Source organism: Streptopelia decaocto, assembly GCF_964273445.1.
Source record: "Streptopelia decaocto genome assembly, chromosome: 12".
NCBI classification, from domain to species: domain Eukaryota; kingdom Metazoa; phylum Chordata; class Aves; order Columbiformes; family Columbidae; genus Streptopelia; species Streptopelia decaocto.
Genome location: NC_138667.1, coordinates 18,735,287 through 18,755,587, shown reverse-complemented (window position 1 = coordinate 18,755,587; position 20,301 = coordinate 18,735,287). Strand labels below are relative to the sequence as shown.

Sequence of the window (20,301 nt, the reverse complement as noted above, 5' to 3'; positions counted from 1 at the left end):
CACCCTCGCACTTTTACACAGATAAGTTACTGCTTTGTACGTGGCAAAGTTTCGTGTTGGTACGAAGTCAATTAAATATAATGCAGTGATCCAGTCTTCAAACTGCTCCCCAGCTTTCCCAAAGAAGGCACAAGTGGCAGCCGCCCTGCACTCAGCTCTGATTTGTACTCGCGTCCCCGCTTGCTTATGGGGACATTTGTCCCTTATCTGTCACCATGAGGCTGCTTTGTTCATCAGCCAGGCAGAGCATTTGGCTTCAGAGCAGCCGTATGCTGTTTGCCAGTCACCCCCTTTCTTTCTAAAGGTGGCAGATAATTTATTTTTAAGGTCTCTACCTCCCCCAAACATTTTAAGTTTCCTTACAACGTGCAGTTAAGATTAATGTACTAAAATATTACAGCTCTGTTTTCTTTTTAAAATAGCCTTTGCTTAGCTCTACCTGCATCTGCCACAGCTGTGCAGTGGTTCTCAACGCTGCCAGCCTGTGTTACTGCGGGGAATTAAACTGCAGGAGGATGTTACATCACATTTAGTGCCTAAACATAAGGAATTCCCAGGTATAGTGTCAGCGGTGTAGTCCCTTGCTGCTATCAGCTCCCAGTTTCTCATACCGGTACATGTCAGATGCCTCTGCATGTATTTTGGACCCCGATATTTTGACTCATGCCCCACCCTTGGAGTGGGTGCGTCCGTGCGTGTTGCTCTGCACAAGGGTCGCTGAATGCTGGGAAGGAATCTGTTACAGGTGAGAAAGCCACCTCTCCTGCTGGATTTATTGAAGTAGAGTTGCAAATAATTGTGGAAATACCAGTAGTAAGAGCAGAGTAATTTTGATTAGTTTTTTTTAAGAATGATCCTTGCAGAGGTACTTTAAGGGAGGTAACATTTAGTGAGCGTCTGACGGGCCATAGAGAAAGCTCTCGGGCTTTGAAACAAGTTGGTAATGGTGACTAATCGGTGTAAACAGCTCCTTTGCAGGGAGGGTACGACCCCGGGAAATTGAGACACCCAGACTGTGTGTGGAGCTGGTTCTCCCAAACTGAGTAAAGGGCTGAGCAGAGAAACCTTAATGACATTGCTGCTCCAGCTGCTGAGTGACTCTGCTCAGGCTGAGAAACCCTGTGGATTATTGAAGGTTATTTATTTCTGTGCAGCTCAGCCCTCGGTAACTCATGTTGTTGCTATTTCCCACCTGGTTCTTGGGGCAGTTTTCCTGCTTTTTGGGGCGGGTAGATGCCGAATTTTGACTCCAGATGAAGTCAGAGTGCCCGGGGGAACAAAGGGCCTTTGTGGGTCTGGTTCCTGTGCTCTTTGGGAGCAGGTGGGGCCGGCGGGCGGGTGCCCGGCGGTGTGAGGGGGCGGGCGGGTGCCCGGCGGTGTGAGGGGGCGGGCGGGTGCCCGGCGGTGTGAGGGGGCGCGGGCGGGTGCCCGGCGGTGTGAGGGAGCGGGCGGGTGCCCGGCGGTGTGAGGGAGCGGGCGGGTGCCCGGCGGTGTGAGGGGGCGGGCGGGTGCCCGGCGGTGTGAGGGGGCGCGGGCGGGTGCCCGGCGGTGTGAGGGGGCGGGCGGGTGCCCGGCGGTGTGAGGGAGCGGGCGGGTGCCCGGCGGTGTGAGGGGGCGGGCGGGTGCCCGGCGGTGTGAGGGAGCGGGCGGGTGCCCGGCGGTGTGAGGGGGTGCAGGCGGGTGCCCGGCGGTGTGAGGGGGTGCAGGCGGGTGCCCGGCGGTGTGAGGGGGCGGGCGGGTGCCCGGCGGTGTGAGGGAGCGGGCGGGTGCCCGGCGGTGTGAGGGGGCGGGCGGGTGCCCGGCGGTGTGAGGGAGCGGGCGGGTGCCCGGCGGTGTGAGGGAGCGGGCGGCTCTGCCCGCGGCGGCCTCTGGGCGCTTTTAGCGTCCTTTCCACCCTCCCTGTGACAAAAAGCGGGGGAGAAGCAAAGGAGAGAATAAAAAATTACTTTTTTGGATCCATTTTGTAAATAGGGTTAAAGCCTGGGCACTTAATGTAGACCCCATAAAAACGCGTTCTGTATCTCCTGTTTTCCAGTATTGAGCCTTAAAAATGCATGAGTCTAGAGCGGAAACATTTGCTTTGTGGACAGACGTGTTTTCTAGAAAGTGTTAAATCCCTTTTCCTCAGTGAAGCCCCGGGCCGGCTGGTGTCCCACACGGCGGGGCGGGTTCCCCGTGTGGTAACGCTGCTGGGGCAGCGCCGCCATCCCAGCCGGCGCCACAAGATGGCGGCCGGCCCGCCCCGCCGGACTGCGCTTCCCGGCCTGCCCCGCGCCGCCGTGCGAAATGGCCGCCAGGCGGGACTACAACTCCCGGCATGCCGCGCGGCACCTCCCCGCCAAGGGCTGTGGCCGGGCGCGCCGCCGCCGCTTCCGGGGAGAGGGGGGGCGGTGTCTATGAGGTCACGCAGGTAGCGGAAGTGACTTCATGTCCGGCGGGCTGCGGCGCTGGGAGGGGAGCGGGGCGCGGAGCGGAGCCGGGAGCGAGCGGCCGAGCAGGCGGAGCAACGCGGAGCCGGCACCCGCGGCCCTTCCCTCTGCGCGCAGCTGAGCTCAGGTGAGGCGGCGGGCTGGGCGGGACGCGCAGCCCCGGGCCGGCGCTCCCGCCGCGGGGGGGGGGGCTGGAGGAGCCGCCCCCTCTCCTGAGGCGGCGCCGGGCGGTTCCCCCCGCGGGGAGCGGGGCCTGCGCGGCGGGGCCGCCCGTGGCGCCGGCGTTATTGTCTGGAGCTCCATCCGGGTCCTGGCGCTGCGGGGGGGGGCGGCGCGGGGGCTGCCGGGACGGACCCGCCGCGGGGGCGGCTCTTGTGGGCGAACAAAGCGGCGGGGGCGGCGGGTCGCTCCGCCCGGGCCCCGTGCAGCCAGGGGCCCCGCCGCCCATCGCCGCTCCCCGCCGTGTGGTTGGCGGTTCGATCCCCCGGCGCTGCTCCCCACACCCCACTCTTAGTTATTTATTTTTTTTTAAGCTTTGCTGGCACGCTGCTAAATGAAGTGAACTCCAGTGCAACGTTTTGAAATGTTTCTGTCAGCATTGGCACCTTGAATTTGATTAAAAATTCTATTTATTATACGGAGCATAATCAGTTTACTTGATAGCCGCCACTTGCTAATCTAATTAGATAAAAAACTGCTGGCGCTCCTGAGTAATCGCTAATTAATAAACAAGTAACGCCGCCTGCTGCAGGAGTTCGAAGCTCTCCTTGCTGCATTCAAACAGCTTTGCTTGAACTTCAGCTGCTCCTAAAATCCTACTGTGCTGCTTTTGGCTGCTTAATGCAAATATCTGAATTTATTTTTCCTGTATTTTTGTTTAAGCGAGGGTGAGGACCTGGGTTTTGCCACATGGAATTAGGCCCCTTGACCTTATCTTCCGGGAGATAAGTAGGAGCGGGTGGATAATCTTCTTTTGAGACTGAGGTTTAAATGTGAAATCTTCAATCCCAAAGCTTTGAATTTTGATGATGGTTGGTGTAGCGCTCTTTGTCGCAGCAAAATGTGGAGAAATGGGTAAATTAATGGACCTTAATGATGTTTTGGAGTAATGAGCTCCACGCTTTGTATAGAAAACATTGAGTTAACTGAAACTCCTGTTTCAGGATTTTTAATTTTTGACTTAATTCCTAAAAGAAAAATCATATTTTTTTAGCATCTTTCCTTATGTACTTACACTGTTCTTCCTGCATCACCCTCCTCCAAAATCCTGGAACAATTCGGTACTGGATCACACCGCTATGGCAGAATTCTCTCTATTTTCCTTAGCGCTACTAATGTTATATTTCCTGTTCTCCTCTAAGGAGCTTGGAGATCCTCTGCTTTCCACCTACTCCCAGATGGCAAGTGGATTATTTTTATTCGCGTTGGTAGTGTCGCCTGTTGCTGTGCCTTGTTTTTCCGCAGCAGCCGCCTTAGCTGGTGACTTTTTGCAAGACCGGGGTGGCATTTGGCCCTTCTCAGGATCACTTATGACTGAAAAGCCTGGATCTAATACCAGCGAAACGAGATTAATCTCGTCCTCACAAACGAGCACAGAAAGCCGACTGGTTTGTGTCTCAAACCAGTGAAACGCAAAGTGCCCCGTGCAGTAGATTTTATGACAAGTTGCAGAAAACCAAATTACAAGTGAGCAAGGGACTGGCCTGGGGTTCCTGGCTGTTTGTGCAGAAGTTTTTCGTTGACGTGTTTTCCTGTGGGAAAACATGAGCAGACTTAGCGCTTCATCAGATAAACTCCAGATGCTCAGGTTGAGCCTCGGATCCTTCTTGAACATGATTATCCGCGTCGTCCTTGGGCAGGCGTGGAAAAAGTTGTTTCAGCCCAAACGTGAAACCCTGAGCTTCTCTTCCTGAAGCAAATAACTTGTGTTCTACAACACGATTCCACAAACTAACCTTTCAGACTTTTAGACAAACAGATTGGGGGGTTTAGTTCTTATTTTTCCCTTTATGGACTTGTCTGGGTGCAGTTTTCTTCAAACAGAAGTTGCCTGGAGTTTGGCCTGAGTACCTGGTGCCGAGTTATTCACCTGTGTCAGTTGTTGGGTGCAAAAAGCCCAGTGGAATATTAATATCAAGATTTACTTCGCAAAAAGGGGTGAAAACGCCATTGTTTTTAAAATAAGCCTTTTTAGACTCTGAGGTCTCTTCTTTCTTTTAGTCTCTCCTGTTCGCTCCTGAACAGCTGAAGTTGCTGAAAGCGATTTCGAGCCTGAATCGGGGTGTTAAATGCGACGTCTTTTCCTGTTGTGTGTTAAGTGCTGCCAGTAATCCTTTGTAGGTTTGTTTTGAAAGCACATCAAAAAGAACCTGTTTTCTCCTGCTAGAATAGACGGGTCCGGCCCTCATTATTTGTATTTCCTAGGGAGCTAAAGTGGCTTCCGTGCTTGGGTTCGCCTTCGATTTAAAAACCTTGAATAGCGCAGACCAGGCAAGTTACTTTTTCTTCGTGCTTTTCTTAATTGATCGTTTGGATGCGACGAGCCTTTGTCATTAGCAAGAATACCTTTTGAACCAAAACTTGCATTAATTCCATAGACAGGAACAACTGAAATATAAAGAGAAAGCATGAGCTGCTATATGATAAGCCCTTATACTCTAATAACAACGGGGGCTGGATTTTGATACCCTCTTCTCCAAATAAGTAGTTTTTTGATGACAAGGGGCTAAAATGTTGATTTGAGAATGAAATAAAAACATGCAGCTGCATCGTTTCATTGCAAGTTTTTAGCACTAGAAAAGCATTCAAGTTTATTTTTTTCAACCTCTGCCTCCCATGCTTTATATATGATATTAAGAAAAAAAAGCAACACTGCCAGTATTAGTATCTAAAAATACTTGGCTTTTCCAGTGTTGATATTTGTACTTAAGCGCGGTACAGGACAAACAGCAGCCTTGTCTCATTTACTTCACGGCACAAATAAGATTTTCAGTTAGAACCTGAGCTTGGGGCTCTGAACTCAGGGTTCTGGCTTCACACCAGCTGAGGGAAAAGCTGCGGTGCTGTTCTTATGGCAAAGACTCAGCCTAAATGTAGGGTTTTGTAGGTTTTTGGGTGGAACGGAACACGCTCCCGGCTGTACCCACGTTCCTGGAGTGCAGGACGGTGCGATGTCGGATATGGGACGCGCAGAAACGCGCTCCAGTCGTGACTCAGCCCGTGTTCATCAGTGGGGCGAGAGGAAAGTGGTTCTGCTGTTGTCTTTACCTGCTCAGTCAGCGGCTGTTGCTAACGAGGTGGCTGTGAGGGCTGCGGGGCCAGCGAGGAATCGCTGCGTAAGGGTTTCTGGCGAGGTTTCCCAGCGTGGAAGTTGGTTCATATAATCACGAAGAACATCGCGGAGCTGTATTTGGGTACGATAAAAGTCACACCAAAGTCTCTCCTACAACGGGTGTCCTTGGAAGTTCTCCCAAAGTATCACCCACCTCCAGACACAGGGGAATTGGTTGAAACTCGGCTGGGAGCTTCAAAAGTATTTTGGAAAACAGATTTTCATTTTGCTTCTTGAACGTTGCCTTAAATATTTTCCACCTGGCAAGGACAAATTCCTTCTGTTTTTTTGTTAGTTTGCGGTTTTGTTTGTTTTTTTCCTGTCACTTTTCGTTGGTCTGGTGCTTGGCATTCGCTGAGGTTTAATTTGGGAAATGAATTTGTCGCTTGAATCAGCATACAATGGAAGCAGCGTTTGATGTTCTTGTTGCGATCAGCAAAGCTCTGCTCCAGTCACTTGGAGCCTTCCTGGAGCCTTTAGGCGCAGCCTTCCCTTGGGCCGGGCTTATGCCAAAGCAGGGCGATCAGCAAACCTGCACAGCTTTAATGACTGCATTTCTTAATTGCAGACTTCAAATCAAAGGCGCAACCATGAAAGACCCGAGTCGCAGCAGCACTAGCCCGAGCATCATCAGCGAAGACGTGATCATCAACGGTCACTCTCACGAAGACGACAATCCCTTTGCGGAGTACATGTGGATGGAAAATGAAGAGGAATTTAACCGGCAGGCAAGTGATTTCCCTCCATAAATACCTTGGGATGCGCTTTACCGTTTTCTAGCTGAAGGGAGAGGTGCTGTGGCTTAGCAACTGGGTGCCAGACTGGGAATCCTTTACAGACAGGGTTTTTAGATAGGCTTGCTAGAATAATGGTCCATAAACACCTATTTTTGTCACCTTGCTAGAAAATATGGGATGTGTGGCCTGTTCTAATGCATCCCTTGATTCCCTGCTCTTGTGAGGGGAAGGAAAGACCATAATTGACAGACTTTATGTGGCACTTTGGAAGGGACAGGCCTTGCTGGGCTGCAAGTTTGACACGTGCAGATGTGCCATTTCTGAGCTGGACACGTCCCTGCGTGTTCCTGTCCCCTCAGTGTCGCTTGACAGAGCTATTAGGTGACAATCCTGTTTGTTGCTTAATCCTTCGGTGTCTCACAGCTGGCCTGGGTTGGGAGCCGTAACTTCATCTTCCACCTTGTGTCTGGCCCAAGTTTTTTCTCCTGCAGAGGCTGGAACAGCCGCTGCCCACCGCCCCTTTCTTAATCAAAACTTGGTCTTTGTACTCAAGTAGCTGCTTTCTCAGTGTGGCTGTGCTGGCCTGAGCTGGAACGGGCAGTGGCTGCTGCTCGCTCCGTGTGCCGCCAGCAGGGCGCAAAGCTCCTCCGAAATTCAGGTTGCTCAGGAAATCTGAACTCTCGTCTACACACGCCAGGATGGTCTCAGCGTCGTTTCCTGTTCAGTGGGTTTTTTCTCCCGGGGCCTGCACTGTGGTTAGCGGCCGGGATGCAGCGTTCTTGGGGAAGGAGCTGAGGGTTGTGCCGTGAATAAACTGTTCTTCAGGTCTGGGCTGTTTTCGGAGCAGAGGGAAGGCAGGAGCGTGGGGGGAGAACGGTCGTGTTCAGGCAGGCGAACACCACACGGCAGCTTGCGCGAGTTAAACTCGGGCTGGAAAACACAGGCAGTACTAACGTCAAGACATTTGGGGAATTAAATGTTATTTCGTACGTGCAGAGCTGCTGTTGGAGGCACCTGGAGACGCACAACCACGTACCAAAAAGCCGGGAGCGGGGCAAGCCCTGCTGCAGTACAAGCTGGTGGCTGCGTGCCCGCGGCTCTGCAGGACGGGCCAGCGCTCCCGGCAGGGACTGGCTGGGCCACTGTCCTCACGGGAGCGTTTTACTGGGGAAATCACTAAGTGGGGGTTTGGAGGGTCTGGGCAGTGGATCCCAGCCTGTGGTGATGAGTCCCTGTTCCCAAAGCCCTGTGTCCTGAGCACCAAGTGAGCTGGTAGGCCCAAGGACCTGGATTGTACTCTGGAGTTAACTTGTTTTGATTTGGTATTTGTGGTGTATAACCGAATTTCCACTTCAGGACCAAATTGATTTCAGAGTGAAGGTTACATAGGAAAACTTGTTTGAGCTTCCATTGGGTGAACTTTTAAATCTGTCCCAAATCATTTTTCCGCTCCCTCGTGTCTGGCAAGTCATTCACACCAGCTTCGATTTCCTCGCTCTCTGCTCTTCGGCGCCGCGATGCAGTACGTGGAAAATCCTCCAAAGCTTGTTTACCCAACAACCGAGCAAAACTTTCCTTTCAGCTTTGCGATGCCTGTCAGTTCTGCATCGCTCCATTTGTCCTGCTTACAGTACGGCAGGTCCAAATCCTTGACGATGGCTGAGATCACGTGGAGTTCCTCAGAAGAACGATGTTGGTGAGCGCAGGGACGCTCCTTGTTCCAGGTGACGGGCACAGGTTGTTTTTCCCAAGAACCTTGCAGGACGTTTTCCCGGGGAGTGTTCCTGCCCGCGGGTGTTGTCCCCGCGTCCCTTCCTCATACTTGCAGTGAGCTCAGTCCAGACTGGTTGGTACAACTGAGATTTTCACTTGGAACCAAGATTTTCCTCCTCGAGCTCCTGGGTGGTTCTCCTGCCATTCCCTTTTAAGCACAGCCCAAATTCCTGGGCCAAAGCGCTTTTCTACCTCAATAAAATCAAAAGCTGCTTGCTTGTTTCTCCTGCAAGTCCTGTTGCATAGTGAGAAAGAAGGTCAGCCAGGTACACAAATTTGGAAGGAAGACACAAGCTCTTGTTAAGTTTGTTGATGAAGTTTGTTGGTCTCGTTGTGTAGATCGAAGAGGAGTTGTGGGAAGAAGAGTTTATCGAGCGCTGTTTCCAGGAGATGCTGGAAGAAGAAGAGGAGCACGAATGGTTTATTCCAGCCCGTGATCTCCCGCAAACGATGGATCAAATCCAGGACCAGTTCAATGACCTTGTTATCAGTGACAGCTCATCACTGGAGGATCTGGTGGTAAATTCAGTTTCTCATCCTATTTCTAAAACTTGACATGTCTCTTTGTCCAAGGCTGATTTTCTGTTGTTGATAATGTTGTTAAAATCACACGTGGGCTGAGACTCAAGCCGCGCCTGGCGCTGGTGCAGGGGAAATGTGGGCTGCTTGGGTCAGGGATGTTTCCTTGAGCGATGTCACCTGTTCCGTGGTTTTCTTCAGAACCACATGGTGCCTTTCTTAGCCTGTGGCAAAAATCCAAGAGGTTTTGGGTACGCATAGCATGTTACGAAACAACGGCAGCGAGCGGAGCGCGCTGACCCTGTGAAGTGACAGGACCGCAGAAGTTTAGTTCAGCACCTGTCAACACTTCTGTGTCGGGTGGGTGCGAGCTGCGTTCTCAGGTCTGGTTTGCATCGTGTGAACCACGGCAGATCTCTTCCTAGAAATCCTAAGGAGAAGGGGCTAAACTGTGATTATTCCCCTCTTTCTTGCTGTATAACACTTAATCCAGAGCTTAACTAAAAGGAAAGGGCAGTTAGTGAGTGTTTTCTCTGACAAAACACGAAGTTACTGATACGTAGTGCAAAACCCACACTGTCACGTCGCACAGCTGCTATGAAATTCAGATGCAAACCCCTACTTTTCTGAACTTAAACAGCTGCCGGCAGCGGTTTTAGGCTAAATTAAGAACACAAAAGCCTGATCCTCCGTTACTTGAGGATAAAGAGCTCGTTTTGGAGGTGCTGGCTGCCCCCCTGTCGCTGCAGGACACGGTGGAGCAGTTTGCCGAGTGGGAGAACAGCATAGTCCTGGCATAGAAATCCAAAAAAATCAATTCAGCACTCATATACATGAAATTCCAAGGAGTGGCCTCAGCTCCTGCAACAAGTCTCCTCTTGCTTAAATAAGCAAGAGCTGAAAACCTCATGGCACGTTTTGACAGCTCAGCTCCAGAAACAGCCCTTTCAGCACGAGGCGAAGTTGCCGTGTTTAAGGCGTGCCTGTGGGTTTCTTGTTTCACATTCCCCAAGCCAGGATAATTCAGGTACTAGCACAGAGGAGTGGGCTTTTCTAGTGATGAGAGAGACCTTTGGGACACGCAAAACCCCTGTTGTGTACCTACCTGACCGTTACTCTAAACTGTTCCACCTCGAATTGTATTCAGCTGGAAAATGGACCACGGCAAAAACGATTCATCTGGCCTTCTGTTTTTCCCTCCCTCAGGTCAAGAGTAATCTGAATCCAAACGCAAAGGAGTTTGTTCCTGGGGTGAAGTACTTAAATATTTGAGTAGACTGGGCCCTCTCTTGGTGGATGTAGCACAATTTCCACACTGTGAAGCCAGTATTAGAAGATTTAATTGTAAAAGCTCTCTCTTCTTGTCACTGTGTTACACTTATGCATTGCCAAAGTTTTGTTAGTCTTGCATGCTCAATAAAAGTGCTGAGACTGTTATTAAGTAAAAACCTGTCAAAAGTGTAATGGATCCATCCTTGGGCCTGGCTCTGCGGAGGCGGCAGTGAGGTAAGAAGCACCAGTCAAGTTGAGCCTAAAGTACCACGTTCATCAAACCTTCTGCAGACTCTGTCTTTTCAAATAGGATTTGCTGAGGATGGTCTGTTTTTACCTAACGATGTGTTAACTGGTGCTAGTTTGCACCCTGATAATGCCTTAACTTAAAAATGAAAGCGAGGATATCTGATTGTTATGCAAATTAGCTAACTTTCCTTTGAAATATTGTTACTAATGTTAATTTTTCCCCTTACAAAACCTGCGTGCTCCTTCGAAGCAGCACAAGCTTTAACAGCGATTTTACAGACCTGTGCAGAGTCGTAGATCTCAGCTACTGAACTAACACCCGAGCGACGGGAGGAAGAATCCCCGTCCTTTGCCGTGCGGTATCATGTTCGAAACGCTTCCCTTCCCGATGACGTTCAAGGAGATGTGAGTTTCATCACAATTTCTTCCAAGAACCCGGTTCCGTACACAGCACTGCCTACGGAACTTTTAGCGTACAACTTTATTAGAGCTGGATTTAACCGAGAAAACCCTAGCGTTAGTGATTTGAGTGGTGCTTTTCCCTTGCTTTGTTTAATCATCACTACACAATAGTCTACAGCACGACGACTTTTTTTTTGTTTGTTATTTTTTCCTTTTAATAAAGCTAGAACAGTTTTGGCTTCTTAAACTTCATATTCGGGTAGGTTAAGCTGCCATACGTGTTCAGTGTGAATAGTGTTTAAGTTGAAAATATTGTAAAAAAATTATATTTTTTCAAAAATATTTAAAAAAATAAAATAATAGTAGAACCGATGCGGTGCCGTCTCGTGAATGCGCGTCTCGCATGGCAACGTCGCGGGCACGGTGCCCGTCGGGCTGTTTGTCACCCTCACCCCGGATGCTGCGCTGAGCTTGGGCTCAGCTCTTTTCTCTCTTCCTCTCACTTTGTGCGTTGGTTTGTGCATATTTAATCCCGGTTGGGCTCGGCCGCTGCTGGCACCCCGGTGGCGCTGGTTCTAGCGGACGGCGCTATATAGAGCAGTGGCTTCATAACTTTGTCAGGCGCCGCCGTTAATCTCGGTTTTGTTGTTTCTAAGCCCTGGGTGAAGCAGATGGGAGCGCTTCAGAAGTGACGCGGTGCTGCAGAACGGGAAGAGCGAGACGAGGCCTTGGCGCGGGTGTTGTGACCACGTCGGGCTGGCTCCGGGTGGAACAACCCTCGGGGGATTCAGTCAGACCAACTCGTTTTACTGCTGCTCTGCAAAATGCTAATTGCAATCATCTCGGGCTCCTTCCTGAGCGCCGCCTTCCCCCTTTCTAACCTGAGATCCGGCCTTCCTGGGAGCAGCAAAACCATCCTGGGCTTTCCACTGCCTTGGAAATAGTTTAGACTCGAGCACCTGGAGACTGAAGTTTGGGAAATAACGTACTGCTGTGCCCCAGCTTATTTTTAGTTGGGGTTGGGGCTCCACCAGAGCACCCCAGCACAGCTGCAGCCGGGGTGTGATGAACCCTGGGCCTTTGGCCACCAAACGCTGGGGCTGGGATCCATGTGCTCGTGACATGGCCTGGCCGTGGCGGGAGGTCTCAGCTTCTGGGTTTTTTTCCCTGCCGGATCCCGGCCAACTGCGCAACACGGGGGTTTGTTGATGGTGTGAACTTCCTGTGGTGTCTGTGGGAAAGGGCTGGAGCACAAGTGTGATGGGAGCGGCTGAGGGACCTGGGGGGTTCAGCTGGAGAACAGGAGCTGAGGGGAGACCTTCTGAGCTCTGAACTGCCTGAAAGGAGCTTGGAGCCAGGGGGGGTCGGGCTCTGCTCCCCAGGAACAAGCGCCAGGAGCAGAGGAAACGGCCTCAAGTTGCACCAGGGGAGGCTGAGGTTGGATGTGGGGAACAATTTCTTCCCCAAAGGGCTGTGGGGCATTGGAACAGGCTGCCCAGGGCAGTGCTGGAGTCGCCATCCCTGGAGGGTTGGACAGACGGACATGAGGTTCTCAGGACATGGGGCAGTGCCAGGGGTGGGTTATGGTTGGACTCGATGATCTTGAGGGTCTCTTCCAACCAAAATGATTCTGATTGTATATCCCTCGCAGTCCTGGCCCTGCTGGGTTTGTGTTGGTGACACAGTGGCGCTGGTGCTTTGGCTGCTCTGGCACAGCTGTGGGTCTCGCTCTGGCCCCGGTGAGTGAGCTGGGGGTGGGCAAGAAGCCAGGAGGGGACACAAGTGACATAAAGGGTGTTGCACGCAGTGTGAGGGGCAACGGGCACAGACTGAAACACAGGAGGGTCCATCTGAACATGAGGAGAAACTTGTTTGCTGGGAGGTGCCAGAGCCTGGCCCAGGCTGCCCAGAGCGGGTGTGGAGTCTCCTTCTGTGAGACATTCAAACCGCCTGGACCCACCTGTGTGATCTGCTCTGTGACCCTGCGTGAGCAGGTGGGGCTGGGGATCTGCAGGGGTCCCTGCAGCACAACCGGGCTGGGATTCTGGGTTTCTGTGCCACCTGGGCCGGCGGCAGAAGAGGGGGCTCATCCCCAGCAGAGCCTGGCTGGGCACCGCTGTGCGGGTGGGAGGCAGCGGGTGGTCGCGTTTGCATCACTTGGTGGTTTTGGGGGGTTATTTTTTCCCCTTCTTCACTTTCTCAGCTGTCTTTGTCTTGACCCGTGGGTTGTCTCGCTTGTCCTGTGAGTCCATGGCTGTGCCAGTGCAGACAGACTGACAGCGCCGTGCAGCGCTGGCTTCAGCTTCGGCTTTTAATGCAAAGCCCAAGCCCAGAACTGGGCTTGACCGCTGTCAGTGAGGCCATTGGCCTTCGCAGCACAGAAGGGACGAGAGAGTGGTGCAGGACGCGGCAAAAACACTGGTACAGCGAGTGGGCTTGAATTTTTAATTTTCATTTAAATTTGTGTTCTTAAAATAGGCATCCTAATGCTGGTCTGCATTCTGTGCCCTGCACAGAGCCCACTTGGGCCGCCGGGTCACCCTGCCCAAGCCAAGGCACGATGCGGGAATTCCCGGCCCCGGCAGGGGGTTTGTGGTTCTGGGGGCTCTGGCTGGCTCCGGTGGTGGCTAACGAGCTTCAGCAAGTGGCTAACGAGCTTCAGCAAGTGGCTAACGAGCTTCAGCAAGTGCTGAACAAGTCTCAAGCAGCTACAGCTTGAGGTGGAGCAATGGCACAGGGGGTGATGGTCCTCGGGAGCCGGCAATGTCCCCAAGAGCCACCTTTGGGTCTCCCCAGCCGTGTGTCGGAGCTGTGCACCAGCAGCCTTGCCTTGGGACTTGGTGGGTGCTCCCAAACCCCAACAGCCCCGCGGGAGCTCGGCTCGGCCTCTCTGCGCCGGGGCGCGATCCCTCCCCTCGCTCAGACCTTGGTGCACACAGAGACCCCGTCCACCGAGACCCCGTCCGCCGCGTCCTGCGCGTCTGCGGCCGCCGCGCCGCTGCCCCTCGCCCGGGCCTTAAACCCGGTGAACACGGGGCAGATGGGCACGTGCCGCAGCCAGCGGCTCCTCCGCACCGCGCTCATCCCCACCGGGAAGTCGTAGCTCCGCAGGCTGGCTCTGGCCGCGCTGTCCGCGTGCGCGCCCGCCTTCCACTGCACCAGCCCTCGCTCCTCCTGCGTCCCTGCGGCAGCCGGCACCGCGTCGGCACAGCGCCGGCCCCCGGTGTGCCCAGGGGCAGCCCCCTCGCCCTGCCATCCCCTCTTGCAGCTCTGAACCAAATGGAATCTGCCCCAAACGCCCCCTGATTCCTCCCCTGGCTCCATGTGCTTTAATTACCCGGGATGGTGTTGTCCAGGATGAAGGCGATGGTTCCCCCGACGAACATCTCCGTCGTTAGCAGCACGGTCAGTATCTGGTCCAGCTCGGGGACACCTGTGAGGGCGCAGGGACTGAGCCAGGCTACGAGAAGCTGGATTTGCTTAATTAATCGTTGCTTACCCAGGGTGGGCTGAGCCCATGAGACCTGCCCTTGTCTCTCCCTGAACACCCAAAATCGGGGCTTTTCATGGCGGGCGGGCACCTGTGTTAATGGCCTTGGGGTGTGAATCCAGGTAGTTTGGCAGCGTGAGCCCGAAAAACATGGCGAAACCCAGCACGAAGAGGTTGCGGGAGGAGTTCATGTCCACGAACTGCAGGTTGGAGAGGCCGACGGCCGTGATCATGCCTGCGGCGGAGACAGCAGCTGCGGCGCGGCCGGACTGCCCAGCGGCATTCAAGCCCGACCCAACCCCTCCAAGCCCGTCCTGCATCCCTGGGGCCCCGAATCACGGGGCTGCGGCCCAGGGCTGATGGGGACAGTGCTGCGGGTGTGGGGGCGGCTGTGGCTGCATTACCAAACAAGGTGCAGAACATCCCGCCGAGGATGGGGTCGGGCAGGGAGGCGAACAGCGCCGTGAACTTGCCGATGGTGCCCAGGATGAGCATGATGCCGGCCCCGTATTGTATCACCCTCCGGCTCCCCACCTGCACCGAGACACCAGCAGTGAGTGGTGGCACCCGGGCCCCCACCCGAGGGGGACTCCCCACCCCCGTACCTTGGTGATGCCCAGGACGCCGATGTTGGGGCTGGAGGAGGTGGAGCCGTTGCCGGTTCCCAGCAGCCCCGCGATGATGCAGGAGATGCCCTCTGTGAAAATGCCCCTGGGGAACAACGCAACCAGGCTGGTCGCCACCGCTGCGGTGTCCCTGCCCGCTGCCCGGGGTGTCACCACGGTGGCAGGGACTGCCGGCACTACCTGTTGATGGCGTGCACCGGGGGAGCGGGGGCTCCTGCCAGCCGGGCGCAGGAGTAGTAGTCCCCGATGGACTCGATGATGCCCGCCAGCGTGGCACTGAACATGCCCAGCACGGCCGCCGAGGTCACCGTGGGCAGACCCCACTGACCTGCCGGGGGCAGAGCGGGTGTCAGGGTGGGGGCACCTGGACCCTCTGGTGCTGCCCAGTGCCACTTTGGGACCCCTGGGGTGCTCCCAAATCCTCATGATCATCACAGAATCATTTTGGTTGGAAAAGCCCCTCAGAATCATTGAGTCCAACCATAACCCACCCCTGTCCCTGCCCCATGTCCTGAGAACCTCATGTCCGTCTGTCCAACCCTCCAGGGATGGTGACTCCAGCACTGCCCTGGGCAGCCTGTTCCAATGCCCCACAGCCCTTTGGGGAAGAAATTGGTCCCCACATCCAACCTCAACCTCCCCTGGTGCAACTTGAGGCCGTTTCCTCTGCTCCTGGCGCTTGTTCCTGGGGAGCAGAGCCCGACCCCCCCTGGCTCCAAGCTCCTTTCAGGCAGTTCAGAGCTCAGAAGGTCTCCCCTCAGCTCCTGTTCTCCAGCTGAACCCCCCAGGTCCCTCAGCCGCTCCCATCACACTTGTGTTCCAGCCCGTCACCAGCTCCGTTCCCTTCTCTCAACTCGCTCCCAAAACTGCCCCCCGGCGTCGCAGTTTGGCCTCCCCAGTGCCCAGCACGTGCTGCACCAGGTCCCCATACCCCCCAGGACATGCGGGTTCTGGGGACACCTGCACGCTGTGGGGCTGCCCAGCACTCACAGGGGTAGGGGACCCGAAACCAGGGGGCCACGGACAGGATCTCCCCCCGGGCGTCCGTCCGGGCCTTGTAGCCGTACGCGTCAGGCTGGCTGGGGAAGACCCCGGTGCGTGTCAGCACGTAGCAGAGCAGCCACACCACCATGATGGCCAGGATGATCTGCGGGCAGAGATGCATCCCCCATCGCTTGCGAACCCATGCATGGAAAAAGGGGGGATTTTTGGGGCTCCCCTCAGGAGCCAGCAGCTCTCGGCCGCTCTGTACCGGGAACAGCTTGAAGATCTGGACACGGAGCAGGACGAAGCCGTGGCCGTGCCGGTAGCCGGGCAGGCGGATGGTGATGTGCCGCAGGTACTGGGCAAACAGCACGATCAAGAAGATGGTCCTGGGGTGGGGAGAGAAATTAGGTCCCTTGTGGCCCCAGCGTGCTCCTGGCTGCAGGGGACACCCCTGTCCCCTCGTCCCCGTCCCTGTGCCGTACAGCGCGGCGATGCCCCAGTGGGAGCCGGCCCGCTCGCCCGCCGCCTGGAAGACGGAGAGTCCGATGAGGGAGACGGTGGGGGTGACGGTCAGCGGCCCGATGTAGCTGAGCAGCGCCCCGGGGAGCCCCAGCAGCCCGATGACCACCTCCACCAGGCTGGACACCACGATGGCCCCCTGGATCTGCAGGGGAAGAGGGGGCTCAGCATCCTGCTGGGGATTTTAGAGTCCCTGGGGGTGGCGGGGGGGGGTACCTCTCGCATGCGGGGCTGCCACACGTGGGAGGTGTTGAGCGGCAGGGTCCAGTTGCCGTAGATCTCCTCTGGGGATGGAGGGGGGTGAAGTGGTCCCGGGGATGGGGGGGACCCGCTGGACCCCCCCAGCAACCCCCCCGCCCTCACCTTCAGGGGGGCATTGCCACTTCTCCAGCGCCAGGATGGACTTGGCGGGGACGAGGAAAGCCAGCGCGCTCGCCTGGAACAGGGGCAGCCTGGGGGGGACGGGAGGGGGACGCCTGTGCCTGCGGCCCGGGAACGGGCAGGGGGTTCCCGCCAGGGCTGCGGCTCTACCTGATGCCCACGGTGGTCTGGATGAGGGTGGTGATGCCGACACAGGTGAAGATGGTGCCAATGAGGTAGCTGACGGTGAGCTGGTCCTTGCCCACGCACAGGCTCTCGGCCAGCAGGAAGGGGACGGCGATGGTGCCGCTGAAGCAGGTCAGGTAGTGCTGGGGAGCACGGGGGGCTCAGCGGGGCTGAGGTGCCGTGGGGACGGGGGGCTGGGGCTCTGCTGATGGGGGGACCCCCTTCCAGGCCGTACCTGGAAGCCGAGCAGGATGCAGAGGTACCAAGGGGGCACGTCCTCGATCCTGTAGAGCATGTCCACCTCCGGCCGGGGGGGCCCCTTGCCCGCCCCAGGGTCCTAGTGTGTGGGGGGCACAGCTCAGCCCCAGGGACGGGAGGACAGGTGGGACAAATTGTCCCACGGGACCCCCTGTGCCCTCAGGGATGGGGGTCCCAGGTGCTGGTGTCCATCTGGTGCTGTGTTGGAGGGTTTGGGGTCTGCACCGTGCAGGGGTGTCCCGGTACTCACCCTGCCCGCCGCAGGCAGCTCCTTCCCAGGGGGACATGGCGGGGCATGGGCCGGGTTCCCATTCTGGCAGCGGGGCAGGAGCCAGGTCAGTGTTGTCCCGTGTGTCCCATGGGAACAGGGACGGGCTCTGTCCCGGGGACACAAGTGCCACCGGGCCATGGCTCAGCACACACGGCTGTCACCTCTCCAGCACCGGCTCTGCCCCCGAGAGGGGTCTGGTCCCAAAACCCACTGTCCCTGTGCGATGGTTTGTCCCCAGGGGGGTGGAGGAGGTTCCCAGCAGCCCTGGGGTAATTGGGGCACCCCACAGGTGCCAGCAGGGATGGCACAGCCCGTCCCAGCCTGTCCCCATGCCCCTGGGCTTCCCCGCAGTCCCCAGGCTCACCCCATCCTTTGCCAGCCTCAGCTGCACATCGTGTCCCCAAGCTGGACCCCATTGGGGGTCGGTCCCCCTGTCACCCCCTTCCCTCCCCACTGCCCCAGGATGCGGCCCAGGAGGGGACAGGTATGGGGACAGAGGCTGTGTTCACCTGGGGCTGAGCCAGGTCTCTCGAGCTGGTCCCCATCCTCCAGCGATGCGACCCTGGTGGGGATGTCACCGCACGGGCGGTTTTATGGCCGTGGGAAGGACTTTAGTCACCACCTGGGCCGGGGCGCGGGCGGCGGGCGGGACGGCGGCCATTGGCTGCGGGTTGTGAAACCGGGAGCGCTGCCGCGGGGACAGATCAGCTATTAACTGCTTTAATTCGGGATGGCACCGCCACGGGCCCGGGGCGCTCCCGCCACGGGCATTGTGCGGTAAAACATTAGAGCCGGCGGGTTACAGAGTAATTCCTGTTCCACGGGAATCCGGTGGCACCCGCGGCCATTGGCATCACCCCAGGCACCGAGGGACCGCCGTGCCGGCGGTGCCAGGCGATGCCAGCAGCACGTCCACCTCCCGCATGTGTCGGCTCTCCCTGGGGACGAAGTCAGCTCCGAAGGTCGCCGGGGCATTAAGCATTAACCACGCTGGGGCTACAGCTCGTTCTGCAGCGCCTTGGGGGGGGCCGGGTCCCCGGCCTTGCTGTGGGCACAGGCTCCCTTGTCCCCATGGCACAGCAGGTCCCGCAGCGCGGCCGGGCCCCGCCGGTGCGCCCCGTAGATCTGCGCCTCCCCGCGCTCGCCCACGTAGCCGTGGCACATCTTTGACAGCCTGTGGGGAGCCACGTGTGGGTCCTTGTGCCACGTTCCCCTGCCACAGCGGCGAGGGGACAGTGCCTGCCGCCCCCCCATTGCCAACCCCACCCCAACTTACCTGCCCGGCCAGGGTCCCCCCGTCACCATCACGCTCATGGGCTCCTGCCCAGGCAGCCCCGGCCCCGCCAGCCGCTTCTCCCCATCCAGCTCCTGCACCCCGTAACTGTGGGGAGAGGCAGGGGTTGGGGACACCCCGGTACCTGGGGACACCCCGGTCCCTGGGGAGACCCTGCTCACCTCTCCCAGCCCTGCGAGCAGCTCCTCTCCAGCACCTCCACGTAGTCAGACTCACTCAGCGCCTTCCTGCCCCTCTTCCCCTCCGCCCTGCGCAGCTGCTCCTCGATCTGGGGTGGAAAAGGGCAGAAACCGGCCACTGAGGATGTCTGTGTCCCCAGGACCCTGCTCCCGAGGGGGCACAGGGTCTGCACCCCCTTCCTTGCAGCCCCGGCACCAAAGCGCTCTTGCACGGCGTGGTGAGCCCATGAGTAGCTGTAAGGGCTTCACTGGCCCCAAAGGGCTTTTTTGTGGTGCCGCAGGGGATCCGGCAGCATGTCCCAGGCTGGAGCATCCCCGGAGGGCTCTCACCCCCAGTTCTGGGGTGCCGTGTCCCCGATCCCCACCTGGAAAGCGATGGCATGGCAGGCGTCACAGCGCAGAGCTTCGGGCATGTGGGGCGAGAGCCGCTCCTCGGGGCTGAGCTGGGGCGCGGGGATGGAGCGGGATGGGGCGCTGGGGGGGGCCCCGCACATCTCCTCGGCCCCCGTCCCCACCAGCAGGCCCAGGGCCAGCCACGCTGCCAGCGCCGGCCGCATCCTGCCGCGGTGCCGAAAGCGCCGGGGCGGCGGGGGGCAGCTATAAACCCGCGGGCGGTGATGCGCGGGGGTGCACCTGCATCCGGCTGATGCCATCACAGCCGTCCCCAGGGCGTCACGGTGGGGGTGGGGTGTCCCCAGCCAACTGTCCCCGCTCTGAGAGGTTTCTGGTGTAATTCAGCCCTGTAACGTCTGACTCCTCTTCCTCCACCCAAATGGTGGCGGGATGGATGGTGTGGACCATCCTGGGGTGGGGGTTTGGGGCTCAGGGCTGGGATTTGGAGTTCAGGGCTGGGGTCTGGGGTTCAAGGGCTGGGGTTTGGGGTTCAGGACTGGGATTTGGGGATCAGGGTTTGGGTCTGGGGTTCAAGGCTGAGGTTTGAGGTTCAGGGCTGGGGTTTGGGATTCAGGACTGGTGTTCAGGGCTGGGGTTTGGGATTCAAGGGCTGGGGTTTGGGGTTCAGGACTGGGATTTGGGGATCAGGGCTGGGGATCTAGGCTGGGGTTTAGGGTTCAGGACTGGTGTTCAGGGCTGGGGTTTGGGGTTCAAGGGCTGGGGTTTGGGGTTCAGGGCTGGGGGCTCAGGACTGGGATTCAGGAATCCCTGTTGACCGCAGAGTCCCCTGCAGCCCCTGGGGACCAGGGAGTCACCCCTTGAACACTCCAGGACAGACAGACAGACCGACCGCAGGATCACACAGAATCCCAGAATGTCAGGGGTTGGAAGGGCCCTGGAAAGCTCACCCAGTGCAATCCCCCCATGGAGCAGGAACACCCAGATGAGGTTACACAGGAAGGTGTCCAGGCGGGTTGGAATGTCTGCACAGAAGGAGACTCCACAACCCCCCTGGGCAGCCTGGGC

At 56.9% G+C, this 20,301-nt stretch overlaps 3 protein-coding genes across 3 annotated transcripts; 1 reads left to right on the top strand and 2 right to left on the bottom strand.

Annotated features, from left to right (window-relative positions):
- The first annotated feature begins 2,403 nt into the window (after nucleotides 1-2,403).
- On the top strand, nucleotides 2,404-11,084 carry PAIP2 (poly(A) binding protein interacting protein 2). Its single transcript, XM_082063873.1, has 4 exons — nucleotides 2,404-2,556; nucleotides 6,329-6,488; nucleotides 8,610-8,789; nucleotides 9,996-11,084. Exons 2-4 carry the CDS (start codon nucleotides 6,351-6,353, stop codon nucleotides 10,059-10,061), a joined length of 384 nt encoding a protein of 127 aa, XP_081919999.1. The 5' UTR covers nucleotides 2,404-2,556; nucleotides 6,329-6,350; the 3' UTR covers nucleotides 10,062-11,084.
- Nucleotides 11,085-13,150: 2,066 nt separating this feature from the next.
- Nucleotides 13,151-17,994, bottom strand: SLC23A1 (solute carrier family 23 member 1). Its single transcript, XM_082063430.1, has 15 exons — nucleotides 17,919-17,994; nucleotides 17,389-17,451; nucleotides 17,116-17,217; nucleotides 16,866-17,023; nucleotides 16,698-16,786; nucleotides 16,551-16,618; nucleotides 16,298-16,479; nucleotides 16,081-16,201; nucleotides 15,819-15,975; nucleotides 15,009-15,156; nucleotides 14,808-14,913; nucleotides 14,607-14,736; nucleotides 14,294-14,437; nucleotides 14,050-14,145; nucleotides 13,151-13,894 (listed from the first exon to the last, which is right to left on the bottom strand). The coding sequence occupies exons 1-15, from the start codon at nucleotides 17,952-17,954 to the stop codon at nucleotides 13,632-13,634; spliced, it is 1,863 nt and encodes a 620-aa protein (XP_081919556.1). The 5' UTR covers nucleotides 17,955-17,994; the 3' UTR covers nucleotides 13,151-13,631.
- A 121-nt stretch (nucleotides 17,995-18,115) lies between these two features.
- MZB1 (marginal zone B and B1 cell specific protein) lies at nucleotides 18,116-19,470 on the bottom strand. The gene is made up of 4 exons (XM_082063431.1): nucleotides 19,248-19,470; nucleotides 18,865-18,971; nucleotides 18,686-18,790; nucleotides 18,116-18,583 (listed from the first exon to the last, which is right to left on the bottom strand). The coding sequence occupies exons 1-4, from the start codon at nucleotides 19,437-19,439 to the stop codon at nucleotides 18,406-18,408; spliced, it is 582 nt and encodes a 193-aa protein (XP_081919557.1). The 5' UTR covers nucleotides 19,440-19,470; the 3' UTR covers nucleotides 18,116-18,405.
- Between the last annotated feature and the right edge of the window lie 831 nt (nucleotides 19,471-20,301).